A 23,076-nucleotide genomic window follows, 5' to 3' on the forward strand; every position below is an offset into this window, starting at 1 on the left:
GATACATATTCGCGTATATACGATGGTACAGTCGGTACTTATTTGATATTACAATATAATCGCTATATGTATACATTCACGCAAATTCTGCACGTTGATAATGAAATCTATACACACGCATGGCTCTTAGGAAATAAGCATACAATCGGTATATATATATATCACGTTCGTTTTCTCGCTATATCATAGCCCTTAGTTACCATCGAGATTTCTCCGCTATGACCGACTCCAGCGAGCGTAAATTGACAGTCACAGCGGAGCGCGACGAGAGTTTTACTCAGCATACATGCAAAAAGAAATGTTCATACACAGCAATATATAATTTCCAAATTTATTTTTTCGATTAAAATACATTATTTGTACGCTGTTGCGTAATTTATAAAAAAGAAGGAGTCTTTCTTAAAAATTTGTCCTGAATTCTGGAATCCTTCAATTCGGAATTCGTCAATCTCGATGCACAGATATACATAAATTGTACGTACGCTATATACATATGTATAGCGTATATTCGCAGGTGTAGTGCGTATACCGTATATACATGTTACGTATTACCTCATTGCCGTTATCTACAATATTATTAACTATCACTCACGACTGTCGAAACAAATTTTTTATCAAGAATGCGAGTACTCTTGCTCGCGACGTTGCGACACGTTGCCTCCGAAATGTCTACGAGATACCACCGTTCTCGAATATACACACAACTATATATAATACTTAATGTACCTCACAACAATATACTTTGGCATGAATTATGACGTCGCGCGTATCAATCGTGATTAGCTCAGCACTACGTGGGAATATCACGCGACTCACTCAACAGCAAGATACGAGAGTCGCCTCGCATTCTCGACAGTCTTCGGTGGTGTTAACTCACATATATACAGCCCTGTGACACGGATATGTACGATAATGTGACAGACACGCCTACGTGTGTATATGTACAATTGTATTGTCGGACCTCGCCGCATTTTGCCATTGAGATGCATTGCTGTAACCCTGCTTACCACGGAGACGCCAAGAGCGTCGCCGAAGAAGATATTCTCGAAAATTACTGGATAAGAAAAGAAAACGTGCGTTAGATGTTCATATTTCTTTTTTTACTAAACTTACTTGACTGGCTTTAATCGTATGAATGTTGCCATGTAAATGTTGCTCATTCGTCGTAATTTTACAAAGTATATTGTGTTTCTAAAGATCAGATTGAAATCAAATAGGAAAAGCTGACTTTGATCATGCTTTTTGGAAAGTTCTCAGCATAATATGTTGAACACCGGTCGCTAAGTATTCTTGTTTTATCAAATAACATTACATTTTATAAGGAATGGTAATACAGTTTTCAAACTATGTTAAATGTGCTTTTCTTTGAGCCAACCATTATAGCCGATTTTATACATAAAGAATTTTCAGATTTTAATGTAGATATACTTTTACAAATATCATCTTCAGTCAGAAATGATTTAGTCAATGAAATAATTAAAAAAAAGATCCAAGTGACGATCGTAAACATAAATAATTGTCATTTTTAAAACATAACAAAAACATGATATAAAACGGTCTTGTAAAAAAATATTACGAAATGTAAAAGATACTGCAAGAAAATATTCTATATAATATCACAAAATAATTTTGTGCAATTATATAGAATTATATATTTTTTCTCTATTATTAGAAAGATGTTCGTAAAAATACGTGTTTTAATTTGACATAATTTGACGAACACCGTTGCGATTAAAGGAAAGATGTAAGATTTGTTAAAAGACTCGAGTCGAATCACAAAATCTGACATTACTCACACTACTCACAAGAACTTTTTGCAACTAAAATAACTTTACTGATACTTTTCTCATATAATTGGCATGTACCACGACTATATCGGCAATAACCATCGCTAATAGTTGCCAATTGAAAACATGTTATCAATAAAAAGATTTTGTTTTTATTATGCTAGAATTTCATGTACCACTCGTTTTCTCTTCAAAACGCAGCGTGTCTTCGTATACTCTTCAGTAGATTCGGTAGAAGTTATACCATGTTCAGAGGATTCATTAATGATGCACTTATACTCTCATCCTTTACTCGCTTCTATCCACAAAAATCGATTATTTCTACCTCAAACTTTCTTCTTGTATTATTTTAGTTCGCAAGGCGTCACCTTGATATATCGTCGCGTATCGTCATGTATCGTGATGTATCGAACGTGTCGTAATAATGTAATCAATGAGAATTCCTCATTGCTTGTGCTATACATCCGTTCGGTACCAGATCCCATATACTACCGATGATCGTGATCTCTTGCTGAAGTACATTACCTCAAACTAACATGCCACATGTTATTTCGATTAACTGCTTCGTGAGATCGGATCATCGGCTAATGATAGAACTCTGGTAGATTGCACAAGCGTCGTTGTTGTTGCTGATGATGGTGGTGATGATGGTGGTGGTGCTGCTGCTGCTGCTGCTGTTGATGATGGTGCTGATGATAGAGAGCGTCCCCTTGATGGGTCGCTTGCTGGTGTCACTCATGAGACTTGCCGCTCAATGGATGGTAGTTTCCACCTCCCGAAGCTACCAGAGCCAAGGGCAAAGGCGAGCCCAAAGGTGCCTGGTGAGAATGTGAATGACCTACGCCGGAAGAATGTGTCGTAAGAGCGAGAGGTGAGCCGGACATGGAACCAGCAAGAGAGGCGAACACCGAGGGCGCAGGCGACGCTAAAGTTGGACTTCCCATTGCTGCCGTTGGAGGATTGATTCTCTTCTCCTTTTGCCTTCTGAAAAGTAATTATACATTATTTAAAGACAACGGAAGACAAATGGAAAATAATGATGCAAAATTAAATCATTAGGAAATCATTAGGATATCAAATACGGAGAAAAGGAATAGAAATTGTTCCATAAATGTGCATATAGTTCAATACTTACCGATTACAGAACCAAACGCGAACCACCTCCTTCTCCATTGCGAGGCTATCCGCTAGTAAAGTTATTTCTTCAGATGTGGGTTTTGGATTTTGGATAAAGGCTTTCTCCAGCGCCACTCTCACACTCGTTTCTATTGATGTCCTTTTCTTCCGCCGCCTGCCAATTGCTTCCGGTGTCGTAAGTGGATTCGTCAGAGAATTGGGATTGTTCAGGGAATTATCGGCATCTTCCAACCACTTTTGCAATAGTGGCTTCAATTTGCACATATTCTTGAAAGAAAGATTCAACGCCTCGAACCTAGAATGCGAAGAATCACCCATATCTTATTAGGTTTAAATAAAACTATTATAAATCATTAAATATACAGTCCCAATAATATTACTCAATTAAATTTAGAATAGTTCACATGTATATTCAGCTAATATTTTTTTATTTCTCTATTATATATATATATATATATATATATATATATTATACATGTATGTATATATATGTATGTATGTATGTAAATGTAATAACTCAAAACACACAATATCACGTGAGTCTAAAGACAATAAAAATATTCAATCAAATTAAATAGTGATTTAAATTCAGGACATAGTCACCTAGAGATGGTAGTTTGAGAAAAATCATTGCCGTAGAGTTTTCCCATAGCGAGTCCTACATCTCCTTGAGTGAAACCGAGCTTGATTCGCCTCTGTTTGAATGTCTTGGCAAACTGTTCTAACTCTTCAAGATCCGTTGTTTCATCCGGGGAAGGGTCTAGTCTTGCTGGTGGAGCTTTTACCGCTGGTGGGGTACCGGACGGTGGCGGTGTTCTTTGCTGCGCCAAGGTTCGCCCAACTAAACTGCCACTACTTTGAAGAGCTTGCTGCTTCTGTAGCGCTTGCAACTGCTGGGCTGCCTGCGCTACTGCTTGTTGTACCTAATAAAAAATTAACATCTTCTTTAGAATTATATACTTTGCACAAAGAGAATGTGTTTAAGTTAATTATATTAAATGATAAACTTCAGAAGGTGTAGAATCATAAAATTACAGTAATTATAGTGATCGAAACATTAGAAGTTTATCACTTTCAGGGACTTTGGTCTCAAAGTATGCATTGCGATTTATCTTCGCAGCTGACAACGTCTGAACGCAACTTTGCCCTAAATCGTACCTGCATGGACTGTGAGCGCGGATGACTCGATCTTGTTGGGTAGCCACCGCTCTGCAACAGCCCCTGCAAGACGTTGATGACCATTGGTGAAAATTAACGTAATGGTCATCTAACTTCCAACTCTATTCGCAATCGAAATTTGACGTTGCAAAATAATTATGTTATGAGCATCACGTTTGGGCAGCGCTTTTAAAAAGCATTTTGTCATTCAGATTGCGATTTTACAATTCATTGAATCTTTAGAAAAAACGCAGTTAGGCGCTGAATTTTGCACCTGTCAGTTACGAATGAAGATAGATGTCTTACAATCAATGTTTTACGGAGCGATGTATCGCGCGGCACGTGTCGGATTTGTGTATGCACAGGTATGAAAAGTATGATTCTAAGGGTTGAATCTATCCGATCGATTATCTTCACCCTTTCTTAACCATGACGCTCGATTACGAGAATAAGGGGTTCATGTTGGGCACGGTATCCCGGATCGGAAAGGGTTCGGGGTTGGTCGCGTGTCGCCGACATGCGAGCAGCTAGTTTATGCGCATTGTGACCGCGAAGACACCCTACGGAAACGCCTCGAGTTGAGCCACGTGCGGGATCAAACGCGACAGGTTTATCGTCTACGATTTTAAGGTATTCATCTAACACAAGCCGCTGATCTTATAATGTTCAATAAATAGAATGACAATTTACTAATATTTGCAAAAATACTGAATAAAATTCAATGTAATGATCAATAAAGTGCCTCTAAACTTTTCATTTATTATTCACAAAACTTGAATAAGTGTGCTTAGTAAACAATATGTAATAGATAAAGTGTTTTATTTTACTAAATTTATTCAAAATAGTCTATGACATTTATTGTATAATCCAACGTCGAATACCAATTTTTTTTCGTGTTTTAAAAATTGTTATTATGCTAAATAATAAGGAAAATTAGAGAAATTTTGAGAATAAATTACAATCATTTCTTTGAATCGTACTAATAACCTTTCAACAACTAAAATTTCAAGAGAGAAAGAGAAAGATACTACAATTATCCAAATTACTTCACAATTATTTTGATCTAAAAAGGGGGAAAGATTGTATGTTAAATGATACTATCATACATCTCTGTCATGGTGATCGACCAAGACACAAAGGGTCCACGAAGGGTGATCACCGTCTGAAGAAACTGAACGTCTGTTGCGGCAGATAAACCACAAAAGTCCTCACGTGGCGCGCACACGTAACGCCCGCAAAAGGGGTTGAGGGGCAGGTTGTACTAGGCGGAAGGGTTTCCCAAGTGAAGAAGGTCGCGTGTGCCCCTCTTAATACCCCGCGCGAATAAGAAAAAAAAGAGGAGCCCATGAAGAATCCTCCCGCAGCTCTGGAAGGGAAAGAGCGGGATGAAAAAAAGGAAACATCCTGGCCACGTGTGAGGTAACAAAGGCACCCTGTGGCAAGGTGCCGAAGAGCCCTGGGCCCACCTTGTGGCATCGTACGGTACCTTCCGATAGACAAGGAATATCTAGGGGCCCATAGACCGCACGGATACGCGTGTGTGATATGTGTGCGTGCACAATAAATACACACGGAGGACGCGGATGCCCATTAAGTGCGCTAAAGCTCGAAGTCGTTTTGTTGGTTTTTCCCGGAGACTATAGTTGCATGCGCACGTCGTGACGGATTCTATAGGGATTTTTTCGTAAACGCAAATCCTCGCGTCCATTCAGGTTGCGCGAGGAGAGACGGACGAGAGGTCGCGCGGCCGAGAGACGACGAGGGCGCATCACAGGAAAGAGGGTCGTTTTTCAACGTATCCCCGGATATCGTGGATCGATTCCTCCCTCTGTCGATCCGAAGGATCCGCCGAACAAATAGTGAGAAAATCGTGGAACGCTCCTTTGATCAAAGGAACGCATGCTGCGAAACGTGATAAATATGTCGCTTCTCTATGTCGGCGATCGTCGGCCGCATTTTAAAAGACGCTCGGAACGTGATATCTATCGAGGAAAATCGGGAAATCTCTTTGTATGCGTTTTCCGGATATACCGTCCATTTCGTATGCATTCTTAATGTTCCCTATTATCTGTGTCATAATAGTATTTCCTGGAAAAATAAAGGACAATGCGTTATATGCATTGTAATTTATAGCTAATCGCGTTGTAACTTTGATATCAGAATAGAATATTTCAAGGTCCAGATTTTCCGGTGGCATCTTTTCCATTCGCGTCGAACCTTACAATCTTTTCACGTCGAATCTTACAATCAAGATTTCTTCGTTGCATTTGCATTTGCAGTGGATCACACCTTTTTCATCAGAGAGACGTGTAACAATAAGAATGCACAAGAATCTGTGACTGATAGGTACAACCAGTCAAAAGTCACACCGAGACTAGTTCCACCACTACTCCCAAAGGCTTTAATACGGCATAATGGAGCGCGCTAAATTCGGCCGTGATGCGGTTGCAAGTTTGCACTGCCCGTGCGCGTTGCATCGGCGAGGGCGAGCCTAAACGAGGAGGCAACACCCCGGTCTCCTTTGTGCCGTCGCCAGACGGCTATCTCGACGTCGATCGCGAGAGTGCCGTCCACGAAGAATAAGACGTTCGCTCTCGCCCTGTGCCCGATCAGATAATGCCGACCGAACGTCGCCGCTTTGGGCCCGCGGCGATCCATCCCGAATCCGTCGACGAAATCGCGACGGCACGAATCGGCAATTCGCGTCGAGCAGGTACGTAATTCGGCAGAGTAGTTAGAGAGCAGTCGATGGGGCAATAACACGAAGATCGGGGATACTGAACGAACGCTTCGAGACTAACCGAACTATCAGTTAACATTGCCATTGCAATAGTATTGTTTCCAAAGTCGTCCTCTGAACTTGTTCTAAACGTAGAACGAGGAGTGATGGATCCATGCACCCACCTGATTCTGGAGGAAGAACTGTGCCTGCGCCGGAAGTTGTCCCGCAGCTGGATTGGCCTGCTGGAACATGGCAAATTGTTGCAATTGTTGCTGTAACGACTGTTGCTGTTGTTGTATCGTCGTGGCAAGCGCTTGGATTTCCTGGGGTCCCAATGGGAGAGAGCCATGTATTAATAACTGCTGGCTGACCAGTTGAGCGGCTAGTGCGGCTTGCGAATTACTGTTGTTCTGTTGACTGGACGTGTGTTGCTGTTGTTGCTGTTGCTGATGACTGCCGGTCAGCTGGCTGCTAACTCCCGAACTCGGTGAGGACGCACTGCCGCTAGTACCGCTACTACTGTTTCGATGCGATACATCTGTGACCTAGAAGAACGACGTCAAATTTGTGTGTACATTACATTGTTTTTAATATAATTTTTATGACGATCTTTATGCTTTTAAACCAGTCCAACTAACTTACTTATTAAATTTACTTGAAAATGTATAATACAAAGTCGTTATGAATATATTAATAACCGATATTACAAAACTCTCATTATTTGCCCTAATTGACTTTACAAATTTACAATTCTAGAAATATATCTTTCAATAATTACTAAAAAAATCATAATGAATCGCTTTCACGGACAATGAAATGATACATTCCGCGACGAAAAGAGAGCACATTTTACGTCCTCTATTTTTTCATTTTAATATATTTTTTCACTTCTCTCTTATGTTTGCAAAATTTTATAATATAATATAATATGCTATTTTATACACAAGTGGCAGTTAATTTCTTTCGCGTTGTAGATACTTGCATTATTGATTAGCTCATCTATCGTCGATGTTGGTTCAACTATTAACAGCGCTTTTAGTAATATCGCTCCGAGGTTCCAAATTTCTTTCAGATATTTTATTAGTAAGTTTTGTAATTTTTTTCTATCTATTTTATACACCAAAATTTTTTGAAAGATTATAAATCACAGTCATAATGATTTAGAAGTGTATAATTCTAGAAATTCTTTCAAAAATAAAAATTATTATTTATAATATTCGTATATTTTACACTGGATCGTTTTACGATTTACAGCATAAAATATGCAAAATATTTAAATGGAGGATTTGCTGTATAAACGAGATAAGGAAACACAACTAGCTTTAAGTGGCACTGGATTATTCTATTGGCCGTCGGTTTAATGATCAGTATTATTTATGTTTGAAAATGTAGGACACTATTCATTTCGCCGTGTACAAGTGTAATAAGATGGGAAAATAACTCAATATTTCCAATCACTTTCAGGAATGAGTGATCTATCTTACTTTACCTACATATCTACGGATAAACTTATAAATTTTGCGGCCAATTGCTTGAATAGAAATAGCTGCAGTAATAATTTTAAACCAGTCATGTCAAATGTTATTCCGTAATTACTATCATATCAAAAAATTACAATGTTGCAATGCGCTATCATTTTATTCGCAAAGAATATGCCGACAATCTTTATTTTTGTATGACTGAAAATTTTATCGCCCGAGATTATCATGCGGCTGCCTTCGACTCCGAAATGTGGACTACGAGATTTCACGCTTTAACGTGGGACTAGGAACACGAAGAATCAGTCGGGCTACGTGAGGAGCGAGCCACCCTCCCTAATATTACAGAGTAAATTCGCCGTCGAACAAAGCCATGTTTACATTCGGCCAGGTCAGGATATTGGTCACTATACGGTCCATCCTTTGTGTTTTATAAAACCTACTCCCTACGTCTCGTTCTCCTCTCTCTTCCTCTCTCGTATTTTCCTGTCGTCCATCTCTGCTAGTGGCTTCCTTTATTTATTTGTCAAATATTGATCGCGAGCTCTTTTTACGCCCGTCAAGAGCATCCCGTAAGAAAAAAAATCGAAGACACGACCGTGCTGCTCGAGGACGTTCGTCTCGATAGAAAGCATGCCGGATATTACGCTCGCAAATGGGATTGGTACCGTTGATATATTTAAGTAACGCGTACAAGCAGCGCGGACACAATGAGTGACATGACAAAGCATGCTTTCGTCAAAATAAGTGAAGAAATGCCATTGAAAGTAAATCACTGAAGAAACTCGCCTTACGTCAAACGTTTTTGACAAGTTAAATACAAGAATATATTTGATTGTTAATGATAACGCAGATATAACACGGTATCAAGCAATTAAAGAAGAATCTTGCAAAAATATTATAGATGCTATTTCTTAAATGGAGCTAAATAAAAAAATTTCTTCTTGGACGGAATATTCAATTATATAATTTTGACTGACACACAGACGTACATTATGTATAATAAATTTAACACTTGTAATGATTTTATGTTAATATTTAATAAAATAAACGAGATGTTTTAACATTAGCCTATTGAGATGCATTCTTTTTCAATTTCACACTATAACGACAACGTAACGTAATTATTCATTAGACCTTCGTCGTACGTTATTAATTTTGAAAGCACATATTATGTCGAACATTGATATTAATAAAACCGTTGATATATGAACTTCGACACGAAGAAGAACAACTAATTTCGCATGTATTATCCAAATACTTGTAACCTCGTGCACGCAAGATGGCGTGGAAAATTATTGGCGAGTTATACTCGCGTAAATCCTGTTCGCGGCAGTAAAAGCCGCGCCTCTTTTCAGCACTCTTCGAGCGCTTCTTTATGATCATTAACACACGGTACACTGTTCAGCATAATAGCCTTAACATTTACTAGGTCTAGTTCCAAACGAAGTTCTCGATTACGCGCAATTACGTGTATATATTTATACATTATGTTAACTATTCCTTTCTTTATTCGAGGAAGCGAATCGCTTTCTCGAAACAATCAATAGTTATGATGCACTAATATGTAGATATATTGTATATAATTAAGAAATTCGTTTGAAACAAAATCTAGTAAGTGTTAAGACTATTATGCCAAATTGTGTACACACATAATAAAGTACTGCTATCGATACTTTCCTGCCGCTCACGCATCAATTTCGCGTTTACGCGTAACGTATTTGATTAATCACAGTTATAGTAAAACATGAAAATGATAAAATAGAAAACCAAGATTTTCACACAAGACTTGTTAACGAAATTTCAGTTTTAAGTGATCATATAAAAATAGTTACAAAGAAATAATAGTGATTATATAAGAATAGTTACATATAAAGTGCAGAATAAATAGAGGAGGAAGAAAAGTGACGTTAGAAAAAGATTTATTTACCAGGTTGAGAGCCTCCCTGTCTGATCCCATAGAGTCATTATCGAGGTGCTCCTCAGTGGCGTCTTGGATGTCACTTGCGATACTCCTATCATCACCACTGAGCTCTGGGCCATCGACTTCGCCGTGTATATCCGCATCTGCAAAAAGTAAATGACATTTTTCAAAGAACTATTCTAATATTGTTTGTAACAAATATCATTCTCTATATAAATATATATATAAAATTCTCAATATAAAAATAACACGCTAAATATAAATAACATCCTCTACCTAAGCACACGATATTTCCACGTTTTTCATATTTTCAAAATGATAGATTGACCATTAATTGTGTGTATAATATTTTTAGGTATAATGCAAGTTTTAAATACATTAGAATTTCCTATTTAGTTAATAATGGATTTATTTTAAAATAAGATCGCGTTGTCGCCATACAATCATTGTTGTTCTGCGCTCTATACTTCTGATGGTGATGGTGATGGTAGCGCGTGGGGGTGGTGGTCGGCGTGCTGGTGGCATGAAGACGCATGTCCGCGAGGATCATCCTGGAGTTCTCCAGGAAGACCATCTTAACTCCGTCTCCTCTGTACGCCGTCCTCACATCGGGACGCCTCTCGAGCTCCAGCACGATAATCGATTTCTCGCACGAAAGCAAAAAGGATCGCGCTCGGCGATCCTACGTCGGTCTATCGATCGGCGCGATTTCATCCCGCTTCGGAGGACATGGCGCTCGAAGAAACCAGACACTTCGGTGAGAAAAACGCGACGGCCTTCCACTTTCTTCACCGAGCGAAATCAACCGCCGATCGAGCGCGATAGCGAGTTACGTTCTCGAAGATTATAGACACGTTTGCGAGATTAATTGACGCTCGTTAACACTTCATTGATATTAACACAAGTGCGATTTCGCGATCTATCGAAACAGCAATCCCAAAGTGGGATTGCCCGAGGTCGTCCCGTGTTCTGAAGGTCACCGCCGCAGCGATCCTTGCCAACGAACCGATACAGAGCGAATGTTAGAATGACGCAACGAAACCGTGCCCCTAAAGATGGGGCACCAACCCTCCCCTCTACTATGTGGCCCGGTTGGGCCTCAGGGATTGGTCGGGCTCGTCGCTTACGTTGGGCCGATTGGTCGAGGAGAACCCTTTGCCCTTTCAAAATGCCCTCTCCCTTTACTCGGTGGCAGCAACCCTTCGCGAGCATCCATCATCGTATCTTATGACTGCTCTCTCTCCCTCGCCACCCCTTTATCGAACCTCCTTCGTCTCGCTCGCACCGGGGTTGTTGGATAATGGCACGGAACCGATTCGCTGATTCGAGAAAACGGGCTTACGCGCCGCGATTGGTCCGCACGATTTTTTTATAATTATTTCGATACGCCGCGCTACTTGGAAGGGGAATTTATGATGCCCGACGTATGTCGGGCGTGCACGCGCGTCCGAGGCTCTATCGGAGCAATAAGAGTTCTCGTACGTTATCGAAAATGCTGGAGCTTGGGATTTTTTTGTCCGATTTGTCCGTTAACTGATCACAGATTTGTACACCTAGCCAAGTATATTGTGACATGATTTTATGTAGTTGTGCACGAATACGTTGAAGTAACAAGAATTCTCACACCTAGCTAGACTATTAGGGGTTGAGATTCTTTCTCTGTAGACATTTGCTGCAGATGTCGGTTAACTGATCATAAAAAAGTTCTATATAACTTCTACGTAACGTATATCAGCTATATGTTGACCGTACATGTAGATATACTGGCGTGAGAAAATGCAATCTTTACTAAACAATTGTCGTTTCTGTAGATTTGAAACTAATAATCAGACAATTGTATATCGTAACACCAATAATGTTACAAGAATAAATAGAATTAACACATCGAAATGATTTCAACAACTACTTACACGCGCTCCGGACCTTAATTGCCTTTTGCAACAATGGGAAAATACGAAAATAAAAGCGAGCAATCAGCCACGACTGAAGACACAAGAAGAAAACCGTTTCCTCGTATTTTTGTGGGAAAATCGAAAACCGCGAAGGCCAAAGTCAGAGAGGACAAGGGTCAGCGACGTTAAAAAGTGGAAGTCGCTTAGCCATTTGGAGGCGCTCTCATGGTGCTTTCCCATCGACTCCCGATTCCGGGATAAAAGAGCAAGAGAGAAGTCGAAAATGGAGATAAACGCTCGCAAGAGCCTTGTAAAAACGCTCGCCGCGGACGCAGGTGGGGTACGATACCTCGAGGTTCGCGGAGGTGCTACCGGCACGAGAATGATCGTTACCGATGCGATTGGAGCGGGGAGAAGAGAAGAAGGAATTCAAAATCCTGTGAATCCTGCGTCATGTTGCTTGCCGGGGACCCGACCCGATTTCTGCCTTTCCATCTGCGTTACCTGACGGGAGGATTCTCCTGAAATCGTAAAAAAAGTGGAGAAAAAAAGACTCAACAGGTCAGGTAGGATGCCTCCAGGAAGCTGCAGCGAGCGCGAAGTATTGGTGTGGATTCCATATAAAATTTCGCCTCGCGTCCTCTTCCCCTCACGTGCATCCCGGACCCTTCTACCTTCGATCGCGCGACCTATTACTTCCCGTGCTCTCGTCCTTTGCATCACGCGAGACGTTGTGGCAGGTACATACGTAGCTCACACGCGGCTTTCCCTTTTCATCCACGAATTTGCATCGTCCCTCCCTTTTTTCGTCGGAAATTACACTTTTTTCCGTGAGAATCTGCGGGCCCCCAAGAAAACTTCTCGCAGAGAACGGGAGAGAGACGACGTATAGTAGTAGGGGTAGGCGAAGGGGTCTAGGAATTTTGGGGTGATTTCTACCGGTTTCAACTTTACCCCTTGCTCCGCTTTGTGCGTTACCGTGAACGAGGTGTTAAAAATGACGTTATACCAGGTGCGTAGTACTTTTTGATAGTGCGAAAGAAGAGAGAGAGAGAGAGAGAGAGAGAGAGAGAGAGAGAGAAATTTGCGGATGAAACTACCGGTGATCTTTCTTTGCGTTAGACACATGTATAGTAGTCGCACACAGACGCAAACTGAGACGTGAGAAACGACGGTTTTTTTCCGTTTTTTTCCAGCAAGTTCGCGAGTAACCGACGCTTCGCTCTCGACGAATCACGGGTGACGGTTTAAAGAAAAACCAACGAACGTCGCGATAGATTTTTTTAGAGTATACGGCGCATCCACGAGACTCTACGAGCCTCATAAAAGAGAAAGATGGACGAGAGGAGAGATACGACGTGGATGAACGTTAACGGATTTTTTACCTATCCCTGCAAAGTTCCACACACAAATTATTGTGCTAACAAAGAACAAATTCTTAGATATGAAGTATAAATGGGATTCATATATGAAAAAGTTAAAAATTATTTAAAAAATGTTTAAATCCACATATTTGTGTCGACTTTTTGTCATTCTTGAGATGCACAGAATACGCTCTTCGAGATTAACCATCTGTTTTAATTGCACCCCGCATAACTACCTCGCTATTAGTTTCAAAATACCAGCAAATTCATCCTTACGATCGGATGAAAGACGCCGTACATTGAACGCAATTCACCCGCCAATCTCGAGCGTAGTCGACTCGATATCGAGTCGTACGAAGGAATGTCGCTCATCTGGAAGATCGTTATCTCCCGATGGATCCTCGACGTCTCTTTGTGCCGCATCTGCATACATCGGCTCACGCATACACCGATGTGCGCATCGCGCGGTCGCCCATTGTGCATCGACGCGGGCACAATGCAGTCGCCCATGCAATTTCGAGCCATTCAAGTCCGTTTAGCGCTCCGCGCGAGTGACACGGTAACCGTCTATCCATCACCCACGCACACTCACGACGAAAACACCATCGTCGAAAGTCGCACGAATGCAAGTAACGGCAGTGTCGTTGGTGGGGGAACAGTACAGCTGGATGCAGCCCTTGTGTACGTGCTATTCCTACGAGAGGTCGGGCATGCGAGGCCGCAGCGGCGACCTTCGCCTTCTACCTCCAGCACGACTCTTCTTCGCGTGACCCACGGCGAAAACTATGTGGCCGACGACCCGAGCGCTCGAGCACCGTCCAGGATCAGCAGGAGTGTGCGAGTCACGTCCGTCAGGTGATAAAGCGTAGCACAATGGTGCACCTGAAGACCGGCTACTGAGGATCATGCGATTTTTGATGAGATCTGCTCTTACTCCTTGGACTTCTTGGACTCTTTATGATTAATTTGACGACACTGTACGAGAATGTCGCATCCTTTTCTAACAATTAATTGACATTGTTTTGGTTAATATCAAATTGGTATTGATTAACTAATATTTACGCTAATATAAGGTTCTTCAAACACTAATCCGATTCTTTAGAGTTTATTAATGTTACCTTCTAGTGTTCTCAAATAAAAGCAATACTATATTTCCATGAATAATTGAATAAATTAATTAAGTCGTTATTTTTCCGGAAAACATGCGACAAATTTCCTAAATTTAGTTAAAAAAAAAACTTCAAGACAGATTCATTTATTTTAGATCGAATACATAATCAATCTCGCAAAATCAGTAATGTATATTCCCTTAAAATGTGTTTCCGATTTCACCGAACAGTAGCGTATACATTCCTATCTAAATTGACGGACTCGGCCGATGAATAGCGACAGACGCTTTCTCTGATCGCAAGCGAGGAATCGTTATGAAAAAGTTCCATTTTCTGGATGAATTCTGACCACAGCAACCAGGATCCCATCCTAACCGGCGGCCTCTTTCTCTTCATCTCTCCTCTTCCAGAGCTTCCCCCCTCTCCCTGTCTCTCCTCTCTTTCTCTCTCGTTCTTCCGCTCATTCTCTGATTCAGGATGTTTTTGTTCGTCAAGGCGAGAATAGCCACCGACGACGAGGGCGTGCTGCCCTTTCCGCGCGATCTACATAAAATATCGATCCTCGAGGCATGCCGGGAAAAATATCGACGAGTCACGCGGGCCCATGATGAATTCCTCCTACTGAAACCGGCCCTTCTCGCTTTAACGTACACGGAGAACATCACAAAAGAGAAATCGTTATTTTCACGGCTCGGCCCGATTTCGCGGTTGCGTCCCGTGTTTCCTCTCGGTTTCATCCCCTCGTCTACCTTTATGCATTCTCGATCCACCCACGAATTCGCGATCTCTGTCTCACATCTCGTCTCCGTCCTCGCAATTTATTCGGTTCTCTCTCCTTCGCTTAATCCGCGCCTTACGTTGCTTTTTCTTATACCATAACGGTCTCGTAATCGATCAGTTTCCTTCGCAGTCTCTTGCACTTTTTTTCCAGTGGAATAACTGATTAAACAGATAGATGCGGTCATCGCATTTCTACTTTTCCGACCGCGACCGATTTCTTTATTTAGATAAAAAAAGATTCTCGCCGATGCAAGCAACGCTTCCTGATCTTAAACATCACGGTGAGTTTTTCGCATCGCATTTAATCTATTGTTTTCATGAATCACGGAACTCTCCTGCAACCGATTGTTCCGACGTTCGTGACGGCTAGTGATTATGTCTCTATTTCTCAGGAATTAATTTACGGCATATCGGGAGCAGTCGATTCATAGAATGCGACTTACCAGGACCGACCGCGGTGTGATCATTGAGTTTCCGCGCCAATGCACGTAGATTTTCATTGATCGACGAAATGGATCGAGAGTAATTTTTTGATTGGGGAATTCAATAAGATTGATTCGATAGGACAAATTGATGCTCAGAATTTGTGAACGTTTACACAGTTCCAAATGTAAGATGATACGCTGTTAATGCTTCCTCTATCCAATAATTTAAAAAACCTGCTGAAAATTTAACATTATATACAATAAATGCCATGCTTAGTTTATTCTTATCATCCAAATACCCTCCAACTTTGAATCTACCGACATATTTTGCGGATTCTTCCGCTTCGTGACAAAACACTTTGCGTTTACGCAGAACGATCTCACGCTCTCACGAGATGACGTGACTGCGAGTAGACGTTTCTCATCGTCGCAGAGAGGCCGATTCCCCCGATTTACTCGAGTCTCTGCAAGACGCACACCCCTCAATAAGATGGCAGATCGCATTAGAGCTGGGTTTCTCTCCGCCTGGCCGTTCTTCTTTGCCGGTCGTGTAGCAACGCGACCGAATGTCTAAGCAGCATCTGCCCTTCGCGTCGTTTCTTCGTCGCCATTCTTACGTAAGGCGACGACAATGCAACCCGGCCCGGGTTACGGGGGAGGAATTCCCCGGCTATTATTCCCGGGGTATATGCACGGCCTGTCAACCGACTTACGATTTTATTAGGACCTTACGTCATTCGATTATGCTTGCCGGGCCCCGGTTTTCATTCAGAGCGGCCCCGAAACTACCGCGAAGAAACGTCCGATATAACAGATCGGACCCGATCAGTTCCTATGCATCGCTACGTCGAGCGTTTTAACACTGCGAGATTTATGATTGACTTATGTAAAAATATAGCTGCAGACAATATCTATCGTGATTTTGGGACCATTGGCAAAAAATGAAGGGGCGTCAAGTATATGGTAACATCCTTCTGATTGCAAAGAATTCTAAAACCTTGCAAGAGAGCAATGATCATAAATAGGCGTTGCAATACATTGTTGGGAAAATTCTCTGTCGAACACAAACTCGATGTTCAAAAATCTCTCTAAAAACATGGATGTCTGTGGGAGATTCTTGACGAGAAACTATGGGAGGCGCACAAGTATTGTCCGGATACCGCAGTCACAAATCGCGGCAGTTACCGCGACGAGACTGTAGACGACGAGAAGCGTATCAAAAGGGAGGGCACGAGGGGGATAGATACTTAGAGCCAATAGAATAACAGTGTTTCGTCTGGCGTGTTTTGAACAGGCATTGCCCGGCGGCTCGGCAAGGGTGACGAGAGAAGGGGTGGACTGGTTTTCGAGCGGCGTGTGTGGGGTGAGTCTAAAACCGTTAGGTTGGTCGCGTGCTACCGGAGGCACGTGGCCATCCTCCTCTCCCTCCCCCTTTTTCTCCCGTGTCTTTTTTACGCACGCGCACATATGTATGCTTAGCACCGTGCCTGAGCAACGCTCGACAAGATGTATGTGTACCTGAAGATCTGAGAGATTCTTGTGCGATATGTAATTAATCATAAAATTACTTTTGTGTGATTTCTCTTACGTGTATTATTAGATTTACTAGAAAAAAATGTTTGTAAAATATTCGCCGTGATTGTATTCTTTTTCTCTTCTGATCGTAATTTATACCTGGCATTGAACCTAACGACTATGTAGAATTTTCATTAAAAACAATAATCAAATCTTTTATCGTAGCACAAAGTGAATTTTATTAGATAAATCCAACTCTGATTTGTTCTTTGGATCAATCGTACTATCGGTGTGTAAAGAACATACTGACACCGCGCAGGTAACGGATCTCTAAATGAGTATCGCGGGTTGCGCCGGCGATCGGGACCTAATTTATTCCGTCTATTTCGGCGAGCGCGGGCCCGCAGCTATTGATCGACGAAATTCGATGATGGTTGTTGCCCAAGGCTCGTACCAACGAAACCCTAAATTAAGGGCCAGGTAAGCAGCGAGACGCTCGGACGCATGGCGCCATTAGCCGCGGTTGCAGCGCGATGAACACGAAGTAGTCGATCGCGCAGCAGATGCGGACGATCAGTAAACAGTCGGCCGGATAACAGTTAGGTCGTCGCCGTCATCGTCGTCATCGCTTCGACCACCGTTAGACGAAAGCAATGTGCGGGCCCTTTGGCACGTGCTGCTAGATCAAACGCAGCCGTTGCTCAGAAGCAGATAGATACATGGAGCTTTCGGTAATTGATTCGAATATCTCAAGAAAGTTCCAGAAAAGAAGATCTAGCTGTTCTAAAATCTCATGAATACAAGTTTTCTGTAAAAAGATGTGCAAAAATATGTCTATGTGTGAAAAATAGAGAAAATTGAATTTACCAGCTGAGTTAGTTTTGATAAGAGGCGTTACATCAAATATTTTAAAAGTTGCATTTAGAATGGTGAATACAGCACACGAGTAGGGATCAGCGATGCAATATGAACAGGGAACCGTTCCGCCTTCGCTACGTGTGTCGTAAATTTCCGATAAGGAAATGAAACTATGCATATAAAAGAGAGTGTTGCCAAGAGGGAGAGTTTCGCGACGATACCTCGACACTATTTCGCATTGGCGCCCTTTGCCATCCGACTGGCAGTGATGTATGGTGCGGTAGACCTGCATGCTGACCATTCTCGGCCTCTTACGAACAACTTTTCCGTGGATTGGTCGGAATTCGATTTTTGGATCTTTTTATAGGGACAAAGAGCGAGAAAATAGAATTTTAAATCGTCAACGCGGGGTGGCAGATATAACCGAGCGTGCAGGAAATTGCAGTTTTCCCTCCTCGATATTTTGTAGCATTTTACGTTTACCATTTCACAATATCACAATATCGACAATATCGTAATAAATTTAAGCAAAATAAATTTGCTACTTTCAAGATGAACAAATTTACTCGGGATTTTTTACAACTCTCTTATGCTAATTATTCCGTGACATTTTAGTGTTTGCAAACTTTATTAAAACTCAATCATTATTTTAGATTTGCAATCTTAGAAAATAGTACATGAAAAAACAGTATAGTTGGCCTACACATAAATCTGGTTGTTCAACCAAATTCAATATTTGAATATAGTTTAAGCAATCAGATTTATGTGTGGGCTAACCATGCCGTTTTTTCCGTGCGATTAAAAATAAAATTAAACCCATATTAAGGTAAATTTTTGTTGAAATCAAGCGTATGCGTAAAATTTCGTTAAAATATCGAGCTTCTGTCGGTTTCATGAAAAGAAGAAACGAGGGAGAGAGAGTAACGTCAAGATTATTTGAATATCCCATACTTAAGATTCGTCCTGCGTAGTTCGGGGCAGTGATTGTCGGCTTGGCAGGCCGGTCACGTGGCCGGCACGTCATACACGTCAAACCAACCCCCGGTGGAAACCGCCCTATTGCGCCTAAGGCTGCCCCGTAGCCGGGCAGTATACACGGGGAGGCCTGCGAGCACTTTACATTCTATTTTCACGCTGTACTGACCCCGATGTATGCGACTTCCTTAACATATTCGCCAGATATTGCCTTTTGGCACGTGCTACCTAACCAATCGATATTCATCCTCCGTGAGAATAAAAATTTATCGACACTCTTAAAGCAGCACCGATCGCCGCGCTTACTGAGTCTACTAGGTTATATGCAACAAGCACTCTCTTCAAGTACTTTCAACTAAAAAAATCTCTGATAGTTTGACAGTCCTACAAATCTAAATTTCAAGCAAAATATCAGAAACATTCATGTATTTCGTATACTTTTACTGAATTACGCATTTACCAGAAAAAACCGTCATTTTTTTCTGTTTCTATTACTGAAGCTGTACTTTCGCCCGCATGTGTAATGTACGGCAAAGGAACGGACGACGAAGGGCGACTTTTGGCACGTAATCGTCTACCACCTGACGTTATAAGCGGAATAGCTGGCTATTTTATGCGTGTCACCGCCCCCGCGGCGTTTTCACGGGACGGCGAGCACCCCCGGATTTTTCCAGGGGTTCCCCGCGAGGCGGACGGCCGTCCAGTCAAGGGGAGTGCGTCTAACCGAGTTAAATAACGCTACATTAGCGCCCCGCGCCATACAAGGGCAGTCCGAGTGTGAAATACCCCCCGGCTTATCAGACTCCCGCAGAAGTTCTTTTTTTAGTAGTCTCGCGTCGATCGTTGCTCGCGTCGTTTGGTCGCCCACGTTCTACATCTTTGTCAGAGACAATGTTGCAGAACAAGAGGTAGTCGAGATAACGAGTTCGATTCGAATCTTCGCCAGACGAAGATGAATCGCGATCTTTCGGTTGAGAGACGCACTCGATGTTCATAAAGATAAACGGCGGCGAAGGCCTGATTTCTTAAGCTCGAAGGAGCGACTGCAAATTACGGCAGTGTTTCTATCGCTTGGCAAATAGCTTTACTATGACCGGTTTCAGATTACACTTCTTGAAAAATATGTGTTAATGTGTTACACTCCGTTGCAAAAGAATACCAATGTGTATCGCGTAATTAGAGCCGCTGTTAAAACAGTTCCGCTCCGAACGTTGAGACTAAAAATTAGAACGGAGAAAATTTCATACTTTGTGAAACTAACGCATTAAATAAGTGCATTAACGTTAACCTACTTGACGCATTGATGTCCCTTTTAAATTCTCAACAAACAAAACGGTACTCACGGTTGAATTAGCATATTGCGGATATGTTGAAGCAGCTGCACGGAAAGAACTCTGTATAGAGAGAGATACGAGTAAGAAAATATTATTCTTATATAACACGCCGCGATAGGTTTAATAAGAGAACATTTTCACGTTCTTTCTCGCGGATATATATCTTCTGTTTTCTCATCCTGAATATTTATAACTATCTCTTCCTTTCTTTCCGGTTTCCTGTTCATTATTTCTTCGTTAGTGAAGAAACATGCTCGCGCGACCGATTAAACCAATTATGAGTTTTGGCACAGCTCCTCCCCTGTAAAATGGAGCGGCCATAATAATAAGCTTAATTATTCCAGCGTTTCGCCACCACCATGACGATTGCGAATGCTGGTCGACGCTTCGGAGCGTCGTTTCGGTAAAAACATAACGGCGACGTTTACCTGCGCGTATCGTCCTTTGTCCTTTTGTCACAATTACCGGCGTCTAGACGTGGCCACTGTCCCTCCGCAAAATGACAATTACGCAGCAATAGAATCGTCTCACCGGCCGTTTTTCTCAGTTAAACGGTCAACGTTCCGGTCGTTGGAGTTCGCGCGGCGAGTATTCTCGCCGATCTCATCTATTCATATGCCTATTTACGTGACGGAGCTGTGGAAGCTGTTTCATTCCCCGTTTCATAGGAATTATTTCCAAATAAAGCTATCTTTCCGCATGGAGTTCACGACGGAAGGTCGATAAGACGTACGAACGTCGAAGATTAGACTCGTCGCAAATTATATCGACTTTTCCGCTCGTCCGAACATAAATTATACAGTTATCACGCTAAATTCCATTGCGTTTAACTTGTAAATAACGTCAGAGTTGGCATCGAAAGATTAATTTCTTTCCTTTTCCAATACTATCCACAACGGCCGATATATTCTTACATATTAATAAATGACGTAGCGCTCACATGTAAAATTACCACTTTATCATTCCGAAAAAATGCTGCAATGTCACAAATATTCAAGCGAAGGTCGCGGAGATCACGATGGCGCGAGGAGCCACCGATTCCCGCCGAGACTCAGGAATCAAGCGATAATACCCAAAAGGGAGAAATCGCATCCATCTATGGACGGTAAATACTCGGCAATACCTGCATCGATGTTAACGCACTCGCAAGATGACGATCACGAGGTTCCGCGTAGAGGAGGCAGCCGCCGCCGTACACAGCAGTGCGCCTTTTTCTCCCTTTTCCGGAGCCCCTCTGTACTTTACCACCCCCTTGCCTCCACGCGCCGGCGAGCGAACTCCTCTTACCCCCTCCCCTCCCTCCCCATTGTTACCGACTCCGCTCTCGCCCTTCGCCCTTCCTACCAACCTTTCACCGGGCACGGTTCTGGCTTAATGGCTGACGGGGCTATCGGGTTTCTGCAGAAGCGTAAAAGATCTTCGAGGAAAGGCGCGGAAAGAGCGATAGGCGCTGCCTTCGTCACTCTTTTTGTCTCTTTCTCTCCCTCCTCTCTCCCCCTGCCCCTCTCTTTCTCTTCGGTCTCCCTTATACGAACTCTTTCCCATTCGTCGGTGGATACACCCTTACCGCGGGTAAACGAGACCTACGGGCGACGGTGGGTACATACTGTAGGTTGTAGAGGCTAGGTTCCTGTGTGTCAGCTGACTCATACAATTCCGTGCTTAAGATAAACGCACGCCGTCTCGTATTTCTCGCGCAATTTAATCCATCCGTCGTGCGTTATCCTCAAGGCAGGAGAGAGAGAAGGGTTGGTCTTCCTTACACCACATCCGATGTCATTAACGCCATTGTTGGAAACCGCTGTTGCGAGACTCTTCGCTATTACGGGCTACATGATTACAGAAGTGGTCGGTTGTGCAAAATAATTTGTTACTGTAACAAATGATCCTTCCCCTTACAGCATTACAACTTTCATCGATCGCGCGGTATGGTGTTTCTCTCCCGTCACGTGTGACGTTATTATAAATCGAGGCGCGTTACTTGCAACGCGGCATCCGAATATGCGAACGGCACATTCAGAAAGATACAGGACGAAATAAAAAAAGGGATCGTAGCAAGATCTTGCTACTCATCAGCCTGTTGCGGAGCCACCCCCACGAGTCCGTGGTGTATATAAAAAGCTAGGAGGGTTGCACCCCTCGGCAGCGAGTATATACGTATCGGCAATCCGTACGATCGCGTGCTGGTAGATAACGTGGCGCTAATTGATTATAATAAGCGACGAGGAAGGAAAGCGGAAGCAGCGTTGGGGTTGGATAGTAGATTTTATCGAAGGGTAGAAAACTCCGTGTTTAAACTGTTATCCCGTTAGTTAAGTTGTTACTTCCTGCGTCATGCGGGAAGTCATCTCATCGATTCCTAACGAAGAAATCCTCGATTGATCTTAGACACCAACGTAAATTAGTATGGAATAATTTGACGAGATAGTGTTTAAAAAACTAATAGAATTTTGTTACTTGAATACAAGGAAAGTGTCACGCTCAAATGTCGGACATTTGCTCCCTTGATTCACAAATAATTACACAATTGTAATCATGTTCAAAGTGATATCTCCTAATTCAAGCACGCGCGCGCGCGCACACATGAACGAAATAAAAATCGAATTTCACCATCTGCA

The 23,076-nt window shown here is 42.3% G+C and overlaps 1 protein-coding gene and 1 long non-coding RNA gene across 5 annotated transcripts in view; one reads left to right on the forward strand and one right to left on the reverse strand.

Moving 5' to 3' along the window:
* Window positions 1–23,076, forward strand: part of LOC116850924 — a 77,044-nt gene that overhangs the window by 5,084 nt on the left and 48,884 nt on the right. The window lies entirely within an intron of this gene.
* The window catches only part of LOC116850923 (POU domain protein 2-like), a 138,723-nt gene continuing 115,964 nt past the window's right edge, over window positions 318–23,076 (reverse strand). For 2 of the 3 annotated variants that reach the window (XM_032829784.1, XM_032829783.1), the window contains 6 exons: window positions 10,213–10,349; window positions 6,987–7,349; window positions 4,083–4,145; window positions 3,528–3,847; window positions 2,923–3,219; window positions 318–2,771 (listed from right to left, as the gene is read on the reverse strand). In XM_032829784.1, coding sequence (XP_032685675.1) covers window positions 2,519–2,771; window positions 2,923–3,219; window positions 3,528–3,847; window positions 4,083–4,145; window positions 6,987–7,349; window positions 10,213–10,349 — 1,433 coding nt within the window. In that variant the 3' untranslated portion in view covers window positions 318–2,518. The remainder of the gene's footprint in view (window positions 2,772–2,922; window positions 3,220–3,527; window positions 3,848–4,082; window positions 4,146–6,986; window positions 7,350–10,212; window positions 10,350–23,076) is intronic. The other variant, XM_032829785.1, reaches the window with a different exon arrangement.

This window comes from Odontomachus brunneus, unplaced genomic scaffold, assembly GCF_010583005.1.
Source record: "Odontomachus brunneus isolate Ranch 3 - 2012 unplaced genomic scaffold, Obru_v1 Obru_scaffold_160, whole genome shotgun sequence".
NCBI lineage: Eukaryota > Metazoa > Arthropoda > Insecta > Hymenoptera > Formicidae > Odontomachus > Odontomachus brunneus.